The following is a 13,952-nucleotide window of genomic DNA, read 5'->3' on the forward strand; positions in this document are numbered from 1 at the left end:
CTAACATCTCTTCATTTGTGCATGTATAGGTCCTGGGCATGTGTGTGTAATCCAGACCTGTGTGTAGAGATTACTAACAAACACTTGGGATTAATAAACAGTATAAAGTATGAAATTAAAGTAGTGAACCTTTACTTTTCTTGTGAAGAGCGTTGTAGTGAACCATCCACGTTACTTTTTGACAATTTGGTTGAAAGAAAAGTGTAACGTACAAACTTGTTGAAAATGGGTCCAATTTGAGCTGAGAACAACTGGAGGGTTCATTTAAAGCTGTGCATGCCTGCAGCTGGAGATGTGTGTGTGTGTGTGTGTGTGTTTGTGTGTGTGGATGTCAGCTGTAAACTGCAGGTTGATGTGATCTTGCTGCGCTTTATTGAACCAATGAGGAGGCCCTCAGCTGCTTTCCTTCACCGTCTGTCTCAGTTGTACGCACCGATGTTAAAGAATAAGGATAAAATACCTCGTTTAAGGTTATGTTCAACATCATTCATTGACTCCACCCTGTCACTTTGCTACATCCCAATGCCCCAGGGCTATTTTGGCCGGCCGTTCCCGCCCGCAGCAAAGTTCAAGCCACCCGCTACAGCGAGATGTGGGACCCGATCCCAATACAGCCCTCTCATACAAAGTAATATAGTTTTTGTTGTAGTTTCTCAGCTGGTTCTTTGGCCACACAGGCGTTACTTGTTAGTAGGATCACTTTGAGGTTTTCACTGTTTTTTATTCTTAACAATTAGAAATGTCTTCTTTATTCTTGACCCCTGTGTTGTCTTTCCCACAACATGAAAAAACACTTTTGTTGTCCATATTGTGAGTGCTACAAGCTGAATCACTAGCTTAGGCCTTCAAAGTTCTTTTGTACTCAACACAAAACGGCAGTGGATAAAAGTCTTGAATCCAAAGTTCTTCGTTTGATCGTTTACTTAAAAAATATCAAAACATAAAATACAAAAACTTAGGATCTTTACTTTTCTTATAAATTAACTGTAATTCCGTGTAGGTCAAAAGACCTACACGTGTTGCTCCAAAGTCCAGTGGCTTCTGGCTGTTTCGCAGGGTACTATTTCTTTTTTACTACATCTAGCAGCCAATCAAATTACATTATTTCAGGTCACTGGTAAACTCCATTTTCTACATTCTATTTTAAACACAGGTTTTGTCAGATATTACAAAAATAAACTAAAAAGATTATTTCCACAGAAATGGCTTCAACACATATCTTAAGATCATCTTTTGGGGCATTTTTAGGCCTTTTATTGACAGGACAGATAAAGAAATTAAAGGAGGGGGGGTGTTGAGGTTTTGGGGGCTGGAGTTGAACCCGGCCCATTGCGTCGACGAGCGATCCTCTTTTAATGGGTGCCTACACTACCAGATACGTTTGTTTCTTTTCACCAACATTTTTATCGTATTTCTTCCCCAATGTCTTTGTCCCTTTTGTTGACGTTTTGTCATTTTTTGGACATTTTTGCAGTTTTTTCCCAAAGTTTTTGATGCTTACTTCCAGTTGGTTTTGTAGTTTTTGTCACTTTTTCGAATATTTTTTACGGTTTTCCCCCATTGTTTTGTTGCCTTGTTATTGCTTTGTTGTCATTTTTGACCTCCCATATTTCTGGTGTAAAAAAATTTGGAATCCTTGGTTAGGTAAATATAGATTTGAGTAAGTAAATACTCCACAGCGACATAACTATTTAGCACAAACTGCTGTTATCACTCTACAAGCTCCTTCCTCACTCAGATGTGTATAATTTTAAGCAACATTTGTCTCTATACATACACTCAGAATCTTCATCCACGTTAGCGTTATGATGATGCATGTATGTGTTAGCACTCTGCGTTTAATGTTGGATTGGCAAAGAAGAGAGAAGAAGATATGTCACTTTAATACGTCAGTAAAGGGCCAATCAAGACAAAAACCTACATACTGCCCTGTATGTGCAAAAGCAATGAGCCCACACCATCAATACAGTAAAAAATACTGGTTTAATAGTATTTTGCTCTCTTTGAAGCACCTTATTAAGACAAATGTTGTATAAATAAAGTTGTATTATTATTTTTGATCCAGCATTAAACTCAATAAGTCAATCTATATCCTTTCCATTTTATTCAGTGTATTGCATTATTGGCTTTAAGTAGGAAAGTCTATAGATATAATGTATACATTTTATTAAAATCAAAATTTACACTCTGACGTTATTACACAGGCCTGAATCACACACACATGCTCAGTACCTATACGTGCACTGAGATGAGAGATGAGTGTGTGTGTGTGTGTGTGTGTGTGTGTGGGGGGGGGGGGCTGCCCATGGAAAGACACCCCGAGCAGTTTGAGGTTCGGTGCCTTGCTCAAGAGCACCGTGGCAGTGCCCAGGAGGTGGACTGGCACCTCTCCAGCTACCAGCCCACCACCATACTTTGGTCTGTATGGGGACTTGAACCAGCAACCCAACTCCCTACTGACTGAGCTGCTGCCACCACCCCTATACCCCCACTATAAATCCAGTTTTAGAATGTCTTGGTTAGAAAATAAGTTTGGATTTCGAGCAGTGGGTATCTTTGAACTGTCTATCCAAACACAACCCTAGACCCTAGACTATGATGAGAAAGGGAAAACGTGTCACTAAGTTACAGGTAGCTGTGCATGCCGTGCTAACCCTGCACAAACAACAGAAGTATCGTCAGTGTAGACACTGACGGTACTTCTCCTACTAGGCCGTTGTAGACTTCCTCATTCAGGCTGTTCTTCCCGTTCATGTACAAAATCCGTACAGAGTGACGGGACTTTTTTAATACTACCTGATAATTCAAATGTGGTGAATGGATCGTGATTGTTGGTTTCATAAGGACTTTCATGAATGAAATGCTGACTTCCGTAAAACATGAAACGCACATACGACTTATATTTCGTTAAAATGTCCGTCATAGAGTATACTCTCATACACTATGTGCGAAGCCTTCAGCAGATCCTCAAAGCCCTTGAACTCCCCGTGCACCTTGGGGCACTGCTGGACTTCAGAAAGAGGAATAGAGTCCCAGAGGAATGGGAGGAAGGGAAGGGTCACTGCTGTGAATAGAAAAAAGAAATCTAAAGGAGCGGACACCGGTCTCCAGGGATGGGTGGGTAAAGGGGGGCAACAATTGATGCAGAATAAACCGTTTTTGAGTAGTTAGACCTATCTTACGTGTAAGGCACAGTGGGAAACATGTGGATTCACTGGGAGGACAGTACTTGATACTTATACTTGATTTTTTTTTTTTACTTTTTATTTATTTGAATTTTTTTTCTTCAATATTTATATTCTTAATAGTTTATTATTTTTTTTGTTATTTTTTTAATTATTACTACTTGATTATTTTATGTCTTTATTTTTTAAATTTTATTTATTTTAATTCATTTTTTAATTTTTTTTAAATTTTATTTTCATTTTTGTTATCAACTGTCTATATTAATCGTATCTATACATTTTAGAATTTAAATTAGCTTTTATTAGCATGACGATAATTAAGTCCAATATTCCCAAAGCATATTCAAGATTTACAATGAAAGTATAATTCTGAATCAGAATAAATACAAGAGATACACTCAGCTGCTCATTATGACCTAATTATTACACCTTAAATATCGCAATTTAACACAATGGCAGTGGGATGAATAGTTGGAGTTACAGCTGAAGTGAATAATCAGTTAGTCGACATTAACATTAATATAGCCTATTTTATTTAAAAGTACAATCTGGTTAGGTCTTGTGTGGTGCAGGACTATTGTTCTCAGGAGTAAATGATTGATCTGATTGGTTATCTTTGTGGCGATGCAGGGTTAAACAATGATGCTATGTGTTTAATGTGTAACTGTGTGGTAAACAGACTGAAAGGCAACAGCTTGATAAGTACTGTGGTATCGGTGTTGTGTGTTTAGTCCAGATACCAGGACCGGGATGATAACCACGGGAGAAACACAGAGTCGGAGTTCTGTGGACGTGAAGTCGTATGTCCTCATGCGTGATGATATTGTTTACTGTCAGAACTTGTTTCCAATTGATTTGCGGAGCATGAGAGATAGAAGGAGGAAGGAGGAAGGAGGAAGGACCGTATTTTCAACAGTTTTACACATTGATCATTAGCTGAGACCACAGAATGATTACCGATGGTCCGGGATTAACACAGTCCACTATTGTTGAATCAACATCAGTTAAAATGGGACTTTCTCCCATAATACTGTGCTTTTGTGTGTTAGTTTGCAGCACTAAAAAGAACTTTTCTGAGCTATATGGACTACAAGTTTTTTATTATTTACTTTACATTTTCTAATTTAAAAACTTACCCATGGTGGTTATTTTACATGCTTATTACTGTATGTTCAGAGCTCATTTACTAACATGTGTCTACTTGTGGGCAATTAATATGTATGAATGAATGAATGAATGAATAAATAGTGCTAGACATCAATATTTTGTGCCTATATGATACTTTAGTTTTTGGAAACATAAGCATGTTTGACCCTTCAAACATTTCATAATCAGTGCTTTGGGCTCCGAATGTATTGATGTTTGATACCCAGCCCTATAAAGAGCATTATTAATCTACCATAACTTAGTACCTGGTCCAAGAATCAGGCATTTAAGCCACAACAATCTCAAAAAGGCCCCGCAGGGACTGCCTTTGTGTGTTTTTTCATGTGTTATGGTTCACATTTACCTGCGTTTTTTTGTTGTTGTGGGGCTCTGCAAATCACTTGGCTCTTACCAAGATAAAAAAAACAACAACTTAGATTTAGAAGTGTTAGATCATTTATCTTGTTTTAAGAGTGAATTTCTTATTTGAAGTCTTCAACTTTACGCTATCATCAAGCAGTTATTAAATCAAGCAAGCTTGTCAAGTGAATTCATCTTGCTGCATGGACAGATAATTTGACTTGTTTTGAGTACCTTTTCCCTCAGATTTGGTGTTTTTATTTGGTTTTTAGGGTTCCACCCCTTTTTTTTTTTGCAGTGTGCGCTTAAGGTACTCCTGATTTTGTCAGTCATGTCATCTCACATTCTGTGTCTCTATGATCTTATCCTGTCCTATTCATGGTAGCCCACTCATGGACATTGCGCCGTCATCACGTGCTGTAGTAGGTCATTTTGTAGTTGATAATCCTCGCATAAGGGCCCGGTGCTGGCTCGTCATGCCACTGTTCCTGGGAGTCTAGGAAGGGTTTTAGACCCTCACGTCAGGAAACATGCCTCACATGTGGTTTCACTGGAGGGACAGTACTTGATACATCTACTTTATTTTTATTTTTATTTTTTATTTTTTATTTTTATTTTTATTTTTATTTTTATTTTTATTTTTATTTTTATTTTTATTTTTATTTTTATTTTTATTTTTATTTTTATTTTTATTTTTTTATTTTTTATTTTTTATTTTTTATTTTTTATTTTTTATTTTTTATTTTTTATTTTTTATTTTGTATGTATGTATGTATGTACATATGTAAGGGTTGGAATGGGGAGGATATGGGGGGTTTTGTTGTGATAAAGAGCTTTTGTCTTTTGTCTGTCAGTATGTGTGTATGTTTGTAACGTACATGTGTGTTTTTTGTTAGCTGTCTTGTCTAACTTTGAATGTAGTGTATTTTCTTGCCTTTAAGGACTCTCTTGAAAACGAGATGCTACATCTCAAGGGGTTTATCCTAATAAAGAATTTCAATGAGACGGGATCACAAAAGGCGAAAACACAACCTATCAGGGCATCAGGACTATCAGTTTCCTGATGCCCTGTGACATTAAACAGGTGGTTGGGTTATGAAGTATGCATTGAAGCTGTTTTAAAGTCCATGCTGACCTCTGCTGGTGCATTTCTTTACTTTTGCTTTTCTCTCTCCACAGATCACCCAAGCACAATGTCTCAGTAAGTACACGTGCTCTTTCTTTATTTTTTACTGTGCCACATTTCTGTTAAATTGTCTCTTTATATTTAATTTTCTTTTAAATGTAACATTGGCTTGTTAATTATGTCCCTACTGTCAATATAGCTGCAGAAATGTACCTTTTTAAACCCATTTGTGCTCATTTCTTATTTGATCGATTGACTGACTAATATCTTTATTTGGAACATGTAAATAAAATAAAAAACATCAGAAAAAATAGTAACGAAAAAACAAATAATCAACTAAATAAAACTCCATTATTTCACGTACTTAAAATCCTCTATTTAAACATGCAAAAAGGAGTAAGAAGAAGTAAAACTTTTGTACTCCTACCCCTTTATACCCTATTAAATAAATTAGCTACAAAATAAAAGTCTAAAATCAATGAAAATATGTATTCAAAAGTTCTATTCACATTTGTATATTTACTCATACACAACAATATTTATACACATACTACAAATTATTCATTATAAGCCTAGGTTAGTAATTGTTTCCCTAGAATCTAATTTCTTAGAACATATTTTTGAAATGGAATATATTTGGAAAAAAAAGATATTCAAAGAAATGATATTCCAGAGGTACTTATTGTTGGTCTTGTTTCTCTTCTTCTTCTTCTTTGCCTTTTATGTCTTAGGTATTGGCTGTAGCAGCAATGAAACTGTAACATTTACAACAACGACAACGACAGTCACGTTTGGATCCAGACCGAATTGCTCCCTCTCCGTCAACAATCAGTCAGCCTTGATCAATTTCACTGGAAATGGGTTGATAACTGGTTTGATTCCTGGAACAACCTATCCAATCTTCCTTAGTTGTTTGAACTGCTGTAAAGAGGCCACCACAAGTAAGTGTGCTTACTTTTTTAAGTCACTTATATTCCTGATGTTTACCAAGTCTACAACAATGCTTGGATATTGTATAGTACCTGCAACATTGCTGCAGATTGAGCAGGTCTGTCAAAAAAAGATCTCTCAGAAGGAATTAACCACAGGTATCAAATACATAGATGACTGTGTTACACTAATGATGAGTAACATGGTATATGCATTCTTTCTCTCTCACTCACAGAGCCTGAAGTGGTCGGGAACCTCAATGTCACTGAAGTCACAACATCCTCTATATCTCTGATGTGGACTAAACCAGAAGGAAACAGCTCTTCCTATAGAGTACAGTGGACCGATGGAAATGTAATTTACAATGACAATGTGACTCAACCACAGAAAAGCATTACTAACCTCACTGCTGGTTTACAGTATAACATTACTGTTACTGCAGTGGCAGTGGATGGCAGTACTGGACAGAGTACAGCTGTTTCAAAGTACACAAGTAAGTAGACGTTTACATTTGGCTTATGTTGGTTATGGTATTCCTGTAATTTGTCATATATGAATTATATTATGTTGCCGTTGTTGTCTTTGCATCCACCTCTCCGTCACTCACAATCTCAGAGGAATTCCACTGTCACTGAAATCCCTCTGTGTGGTATTCATTTTATTTCAAGGCACATCACAATTATATTAAGTCCTGCAGATTTTCACCCACAAATAATGGTTTGGTCCTCTTTGCTTTTGAACCTGGTAGTCAGTCACAAGTAAGGAAGTGTTGTTTTCTTTTACAACACAGATTTGTTACTTTTGTAGCTTCTTGGCTGGGCATCTGTCCTCTGAAACACACACATCTCATCTTGTATTTATCCTGAACTCTGCTGTTGTGCTACTGGACTAGTGATCCATGGATGTCTTTATGTCAAGCTGCTGTAACTCTGTTATATCAGAAGCCAGATGAGGGGCTTTGGTCACTTGTTAAAGATGATGCTGGGTGTCTTAAGAAGAACAACACAAATATGCTAGATAAGCTTCCAGATGCATGAGGAAGTTTGATAATGTTGCTGAGGCAACATGGCTCTGGTTGTTGCTGTTGTGACTGACTTCAAGAAGAATTTGTGTGATGAAATGGTTTCATAAAGTCTTTATTTTCCCGTGATACATTTTTCCTCACAGAGCCTCAAGTAGTCAGAAACCTGGCTGCCGATAACATAACAACATCCTCTATATCTCTGATGTGGACTACACCAGAAGGAAACAGCTCTTTCTTTACAGTACAATGGACAGATGGAACAAAAAACTTGAATAAGAATGTTACCGAAACAACCATAAATATAACACAACTGACTGCTGGAGTGCAGTACAATTTTACTGTCATAGCAGTGGCTGGAGATTATGCAACGTTTGGAGAGGCAAAGACAATTTCCCTGTATACAAGTAAGATGTGCAGTGGTTTGCTATCTACATTAATATCCTAGTCAGTTTTAGTTATCCTCCAGGTTAACTGAATACGACTGTATTAGACTTCAACTTGATTTAGTGGTTTTCTGATGAAGTTATACCTTTATTTTGTCATGGACATGACTCACATTTGACTGTAATTTCAGCATTAATTTACCACAAATATCAAATACAAAGATGATTATACAGTTCTACACTAATCATAACTAATGAGAACAAGGCATATGGATTGGATCACCGGGACCAAAAGGATATTTCAGTCGGGTATGGCTGCAACCTGGAGACCTCCCGTCTCATGAACACCCAGCTGCGTGCTGTCCGCGATCTTTGACTTTTCAAAATAAAAGCTTGCATCCGGTCCACTAGATTTTCCTACGTTGGTGTTTTTGATGTTTTTGGAACTAAACAGTACGGCAATAATGCTAATGAATAAAATTATTTTTTCAACAGATGTCTTAGTTACAACAAATAGGAACTGCAAAGCAGTTTTGTGTTTGTATGTGCGGGCGGGATTTATTCAGTTTGGGAAATCGCACGGTTCCTACAAAGCTACAGCTCAAATTGTCTGGCTGACTAAACAAGGAGGGACCTATCTGGTAGCGATGGGGGGGGGGGTTAGAGGGGTGAGACTGAGAGAGCTACATGGAGCTACATGGAAACGTATAAATCAAACAAGCCTCTTTGAAATTTTGCCAGTTTTATGGAAACAAAAGTTGGGTGACCCTCCCCTAAACTACAAAATAGTTGGATGACCCTTCTCTCAACAAAGAATAAAAAGACACAACTCTCCCCTATTTTCCTCCGGTGGTCCATTCCATAAATACAGAACGGTTCCTAAGTCCTACAGATTTCACTCATAAATAATGGTTTGGTCCTCTCCTCTTTGCTTTCAGACAGTCAAGTGTAGGTTCTGTACTTGCCACAGTCAGTAGTTTTCAATTTCAATTTGCTCTATTTATTACTGTCTCCCTTATCTTGTATTTATCCTGAACTCTACCTTTTTGTCAGTGGATCAGCGATCCAGGGATGTCTTTATGTCAAGCTGCTGTTACTTTGTTATACCAGAAACAAGATGAGGGGCTTTCGTCACTTGTTAAAGATGACGCTGGGTGTCTTAACAAGTGTCACAACACAAAGATGTCAGATAAGCTTCCAGCTGCTTGGAGGCAGCTTGATAATGTTGTTGAGGCAACATGGCTCTGGTTGTTACTATTGTGACTGACTTAAATAAGAATTTGTGTGATGAAATGGTTTCATAAAGTCTTTATTTTCCCATAATACCTTTTCCCTCACAGAGCCTCAAGTAGTCAGGAACCTCGCTGCCGATAAAATAACAACATCCTCTATATCTCTGATGTGGACTAAACCAGAAGGAAACAGCTCTTTCTTTACAGTACAATGGACAGATGGAACAAATAACTTGAATGATAATGTTACCGAAACAACCATAAATATAACACGACTGACTGCTGGATTGCAGTATCATTTTACTGTCATAGCAGTGGCTGGAGATAATGCAACTTTAGGAGAGGCAAAGACAATTTCCCTGTATACAAGTAAGATGTGCAGTGGTTTGCTATCTACAATAATATCAAAGTCAATTTTAGATATCCTCCAGGTTAACTTTAGACTTCAGACTGTATTAGACTTCAACTTGAGTTACTGGTTTTCTGATGAAGTTATTCCTGTATTTTTGTCAAAGACATAACTCATTTTTGACTGTCATATCAGCATGAATTAACCATCCATCCATCCATCTTCGCCCGCTTATCCGTTATCGGTTTTTGGGAGCAGCAACTCCAGCAGGGGGCCCCGAACTTCCCTTTCCCGAGCCACATTAATCAGCTCTAATTGGGGGATCCCAAGCCCTGCCCAGGCCTAGTCCTGGGTCTTTTCAGAGGCCTCCTCCCAGCTGGACATGCCTGGACCACCTCCAAAGGGAGGCCCCCAGGAGACATCCTTACCAGATGCCCAAACCTCCTCAACTGGCTCCTTTCGACGAAAAGGAGCAGTTGCTCTACTCCAAGCTCCTCTCACCCTATCTCTAAGGAAGACGCCCGCCCCCCTCCTGAGGAAACCCATTTTGGCACCCTGGATCTCGTTCTAGTTTTTTTTTATGACCCAGCCTCCATGACTATGGGTGATGGTAGGAAGGAAAACTGACTGATAGATCAAGAGCTTTGCCTTCTGGCTCAGCTCTCTTTTTGTCGCAAAGGTGCAATAAATTGAATGTTTTATCGGACCCGCTGCTAGGATTCTCCTGCCAATCTCACGTTCCATAGTCCCCTCACTCGCGAACAAGACCCCAAAGTATTTAAACGCCTTCAGTTGGCGTAAGGACTCATTTCCTACCTGAAAAAGGCACTCCATCGGTTTCCTTCTGAGAACAATGGCCTCAGATTTAGAGGTGCTGATCCTCATTCAAGCCGCTTCACACTCGCCAGCGAACCCATCCTGTGAGTGCTGAAGGTCACAGGCTGGACCACATCAGGACACATCAGGACCACATCATCTGGCAAGAGCAGCTATGAGATCACCTGTCCACCGAACTGCAACCCCTCCCCACCCTGACTACGCCTCAATATCATGTCCATAAAATCTACAAACAGATTGGTGACAAAGCGCAGCCCTAGCGAAGGCCAACCCTCACCTGAAATTAGTCTAACTTACTGCTGAGAACCCGGACACAGCTCTCACTTTGGTCATAAAGAGAATGGATGGCCCTGAGAAGGGACCCCCTCACCCCATACTCCCGCAGCACCTCCCACAGTATCTCCCGGGGGACCAGTTCATACGCCTTCTCCAAATCCACAAAACACATGTAGGGCATACTCCCAGTGTCCCTCCAGGATCCTTGAGAGAGTAAAGATCTGATCCGTTGTTCCACGACCAGGACAGAATCCGCATTGTTCCTCTTCAACCTGATGTTCGACCATCGGCCGAACCCTCCTTTCCAGCACCTTGGAGTAGACTTTACCAGGGAGGCTGAAAAGTGTGATACCCCTAGAGTTGGCACACATCCTCAGGTTCCGTTCTTTTTTGAAGTGGGGAACCACCACCTCGGTCTGCCACTCCCTAGGCACCGTCCCAGACCACACATTGTTGAAGAGGCATGTCAACCAAGACAGCCCCTCCACATCCAGAGCTCTCAGCATTTCTGGATGGATCTCATCAATCAGCGGGCTTTGCCACTGTGGAGTTGCTTAACTACCTCAGCCACTGCCACCAGGGAAATTGACAACAATCCCCCATCATCCAGCTCTGCCTCTCCAATAGAGGGCATATTAGCTGGATTAAGGAGTTCCTCAAAATTCTTCTTCCACCGCCCTTTTATCTCCTCAGTTGAGGTCAACAGGATCCCATCCTTACTGTACACAGCTTGGATGGTTCCCCGCTTCCCCCTCTTGAGGTGGCAAACAGTTTTCCAGAAGCACCTTGATACCGATTAAAAGTCCGTCTCCATGTCTTCTCCAAACTTCTCCCACTCCCGCTGCTTTCCCTCTTTCACGGCAGAGGCTGCAGCCTTTTGGTACCTTGCAACAGCCTCTGGATTCCGGAAAGACTCCTTCTTTAGTCGGACGGCTTCCCTGACCACCGGTGTCCACCAGGGTGTTTGTGGGTTACCGCCCTTTGAGGCACCTGTGACCCTTAGAAAACAGCTCTCCTCCGCAGCTTTAGGAATGGAAACTTTGAACGTTTTCCTCTCAGGTTTAATGCTCCCGGCCTTCACAGTGATGCACGAAAAGCTCCGCCGGAGGTATGAATTAAAAGTCTGTGGGACAGGGGCCTTCTCCAAACATTCCCAATTTACCCACACTACCCACCCTGACCCAACTCACCATCCGATGGGGATCAGTTGATAGCTCCGCCCCTCTCTTCAGCCGAGTGTCCAAAACAAACGGCCTCAGATCAGATGAAACGATTTATAAAATCGATCATTGACCTTTGGTGCTCCTGTACCACGTACACTTATTAGCTTCCCTATGTTTGAACATGGTGTTTGTTATGGACAATCCATGACTAGCACGGAAGTCCAACAACAGACCACCACTCTGGTTTAGATCAGGGAGGCAATTCCTCCCAATCACGCCTCTCCATGTATCTCCATCATTGCCCACGTGTGCGAAATTAACCACAGGTATCAAATACAAAGATGACTGTGTTACACTAATGATAAGTAATGACAACACGGCATATGCATTCTTTCTCCCTCCGACTTCTCTCTCACTCACAGAGCCTGAAGTGGCCAAGAACCTCAATGTCACCGAAATCACAACATCCACTATATCTCTGATGTGGACTAAACCAGAAGGAAACGGCTCTTTCTTTACAGTACAATGGACAGATGGAACAAAGAACTTGAATGATAATGTTACGGAAACAACCATAAATATAACCCAACTGACTGCTGGAGTGCGGTACAATGTTACTGTCATAGCAGTGGCGGGAGATAATGCAACTTTAGGAGAGGCAAAGACAATTTCCCTGTATACAAGTAAGATGTGCATCTGTGCTCTGAAACACACAACAGTGTAGGTTCTGTACTAGCCACAGTCAGTAGTTTTTTTTTTCAATGGCTAAATTTGCTTTTCTGTCTCCCTCATCTTGTATTTATCCTGAACTCTGCTGTTGTGTTACCGGGCTAGTGATCCATGGATGTCTTTAGGTCAAGCTGCTGTAACTCTGTTATATCAGAAGTCAAATGAGGGGCTTTGGCCACTTGTTAAAGATGATGCTGTGTGTCTTAAGAAGTATCACAACACAAAGATGCTAGATAAACTTCCGGCTGCATGGAGGCAATTTGATAATGTTGCTGAGGCAACATGGCTCTGGTTGTTACTATTGTGACTGACTTAAAGAAGAATTTGTGTGATGAAATGGTTTCATAAAGTCTTTATTTTCCCGTGATACCTTTTTCCCTCACAGAGCCTCACGTAGTCAGGAACCTCGCTGCCGATAACATAACAACATCCTCTATATCTCTGATGTGGACTAAACCAGAAGGAAACAGCTCTTTCTTTACAGTACAATGGACAGATGGAACAAAGAACTGGAATGATAATGTTACCGAAACAACCATAATTATAACACGACTGACTGCTGGAGTGCAGTACAATTTTACTGTCATAGCAGTGGCTGGAGATTATGCAACGTTTGGAGAGGCAAAGACAATTTCCCTGTATACAAGTAAGATGTGCAGTGGTTTGCTATCTACATTAATATCATAGTCAGTTTTAGTTATCCTCCAGGTTAACTGAATACGACTGTATTAGACTTAAACTTGAATTAGTGGTTTTCTGATGAAGTTATTCCTGAATTTTGTCATAGACATAACTCATATTTGACTGTCATATTAGCATGAATTAACCACAGGTATCAAATACAAAGATGACTGTGTTACATTAAGGATGAGTAACGTGGCATATGCATTCTTTTTCCCTCCAACTTTCTCACTCACAGAGCCTGAAGTGGTCGGGAACCTCAATGTCACTGAAGTCACAACATCCTCTATATCTCTGATGTGGACTAAACCAGAAGGAAACAGCTCTTCCTATAGAGTGCAGTGGACCAATGGAAATGTAAATTACAATGACGATGTAACTCAAACGCGGAAAAACGTTACTAACCTGACTGCTGGTGTTCAGTATAACATGACTGTTACTGCAGTGGCAGGTGATGGCAGTACTGGACAGAGTACAGCTGTTTCAAAGTACACAAGTAAGTAGACGTTTACATTTGGCTTATGTTGGTTA

The 13,952-nt window shown here is 40.0% G+C and overlaps 1 protein-coding gene across 1 annotated transcript in view; it reads left to right on the plus strand.

Annotated features, from left to right (window-relative positions):
• The window catches only part of ptprjb.1 (protein tyrosine phosphatase receptor type Jb, tandem duplicate 1), a 46,820-nt gene that overhangs the window by 12,582 nt on the left and 20,286 nt on the right, over nucleotides 1–13,952 (plus strand). The window contains exons 2-4 of the mRNA XM_034878493.1: nucleotides 5,871–5,892; nucleotides 6,549–6,758; nucleotides 13,660–13,917. Coding sequence (XP_034734384.1) covers nucleotides 5,871–5,892; nucleotides 6,549–6,758; nucleotides 13,660–13,917 — 490 coding nt within the window. The remainder of the gene's footprint in view (nucleotides 1–5,870; nucleotides 5,893–6,548; nucleotides 6,759–13,659; nucleotides 13,918–13,952) is intronic.

The sequence above is a fragment of the Etheostoma cragini genome, chromosome 8, assembly GCF_013103735.1.
Source record: "Etheostoma cragini isolate CJK2018 chromosome 8, CSU_Ecrag_1.0, whole genome shotgun sequence".
NCBI lineage: Eukaryota > Metazoa > Chordata > Actinopteri > Perciformes > Percidae > Etheostoma > Etheostoma cragini.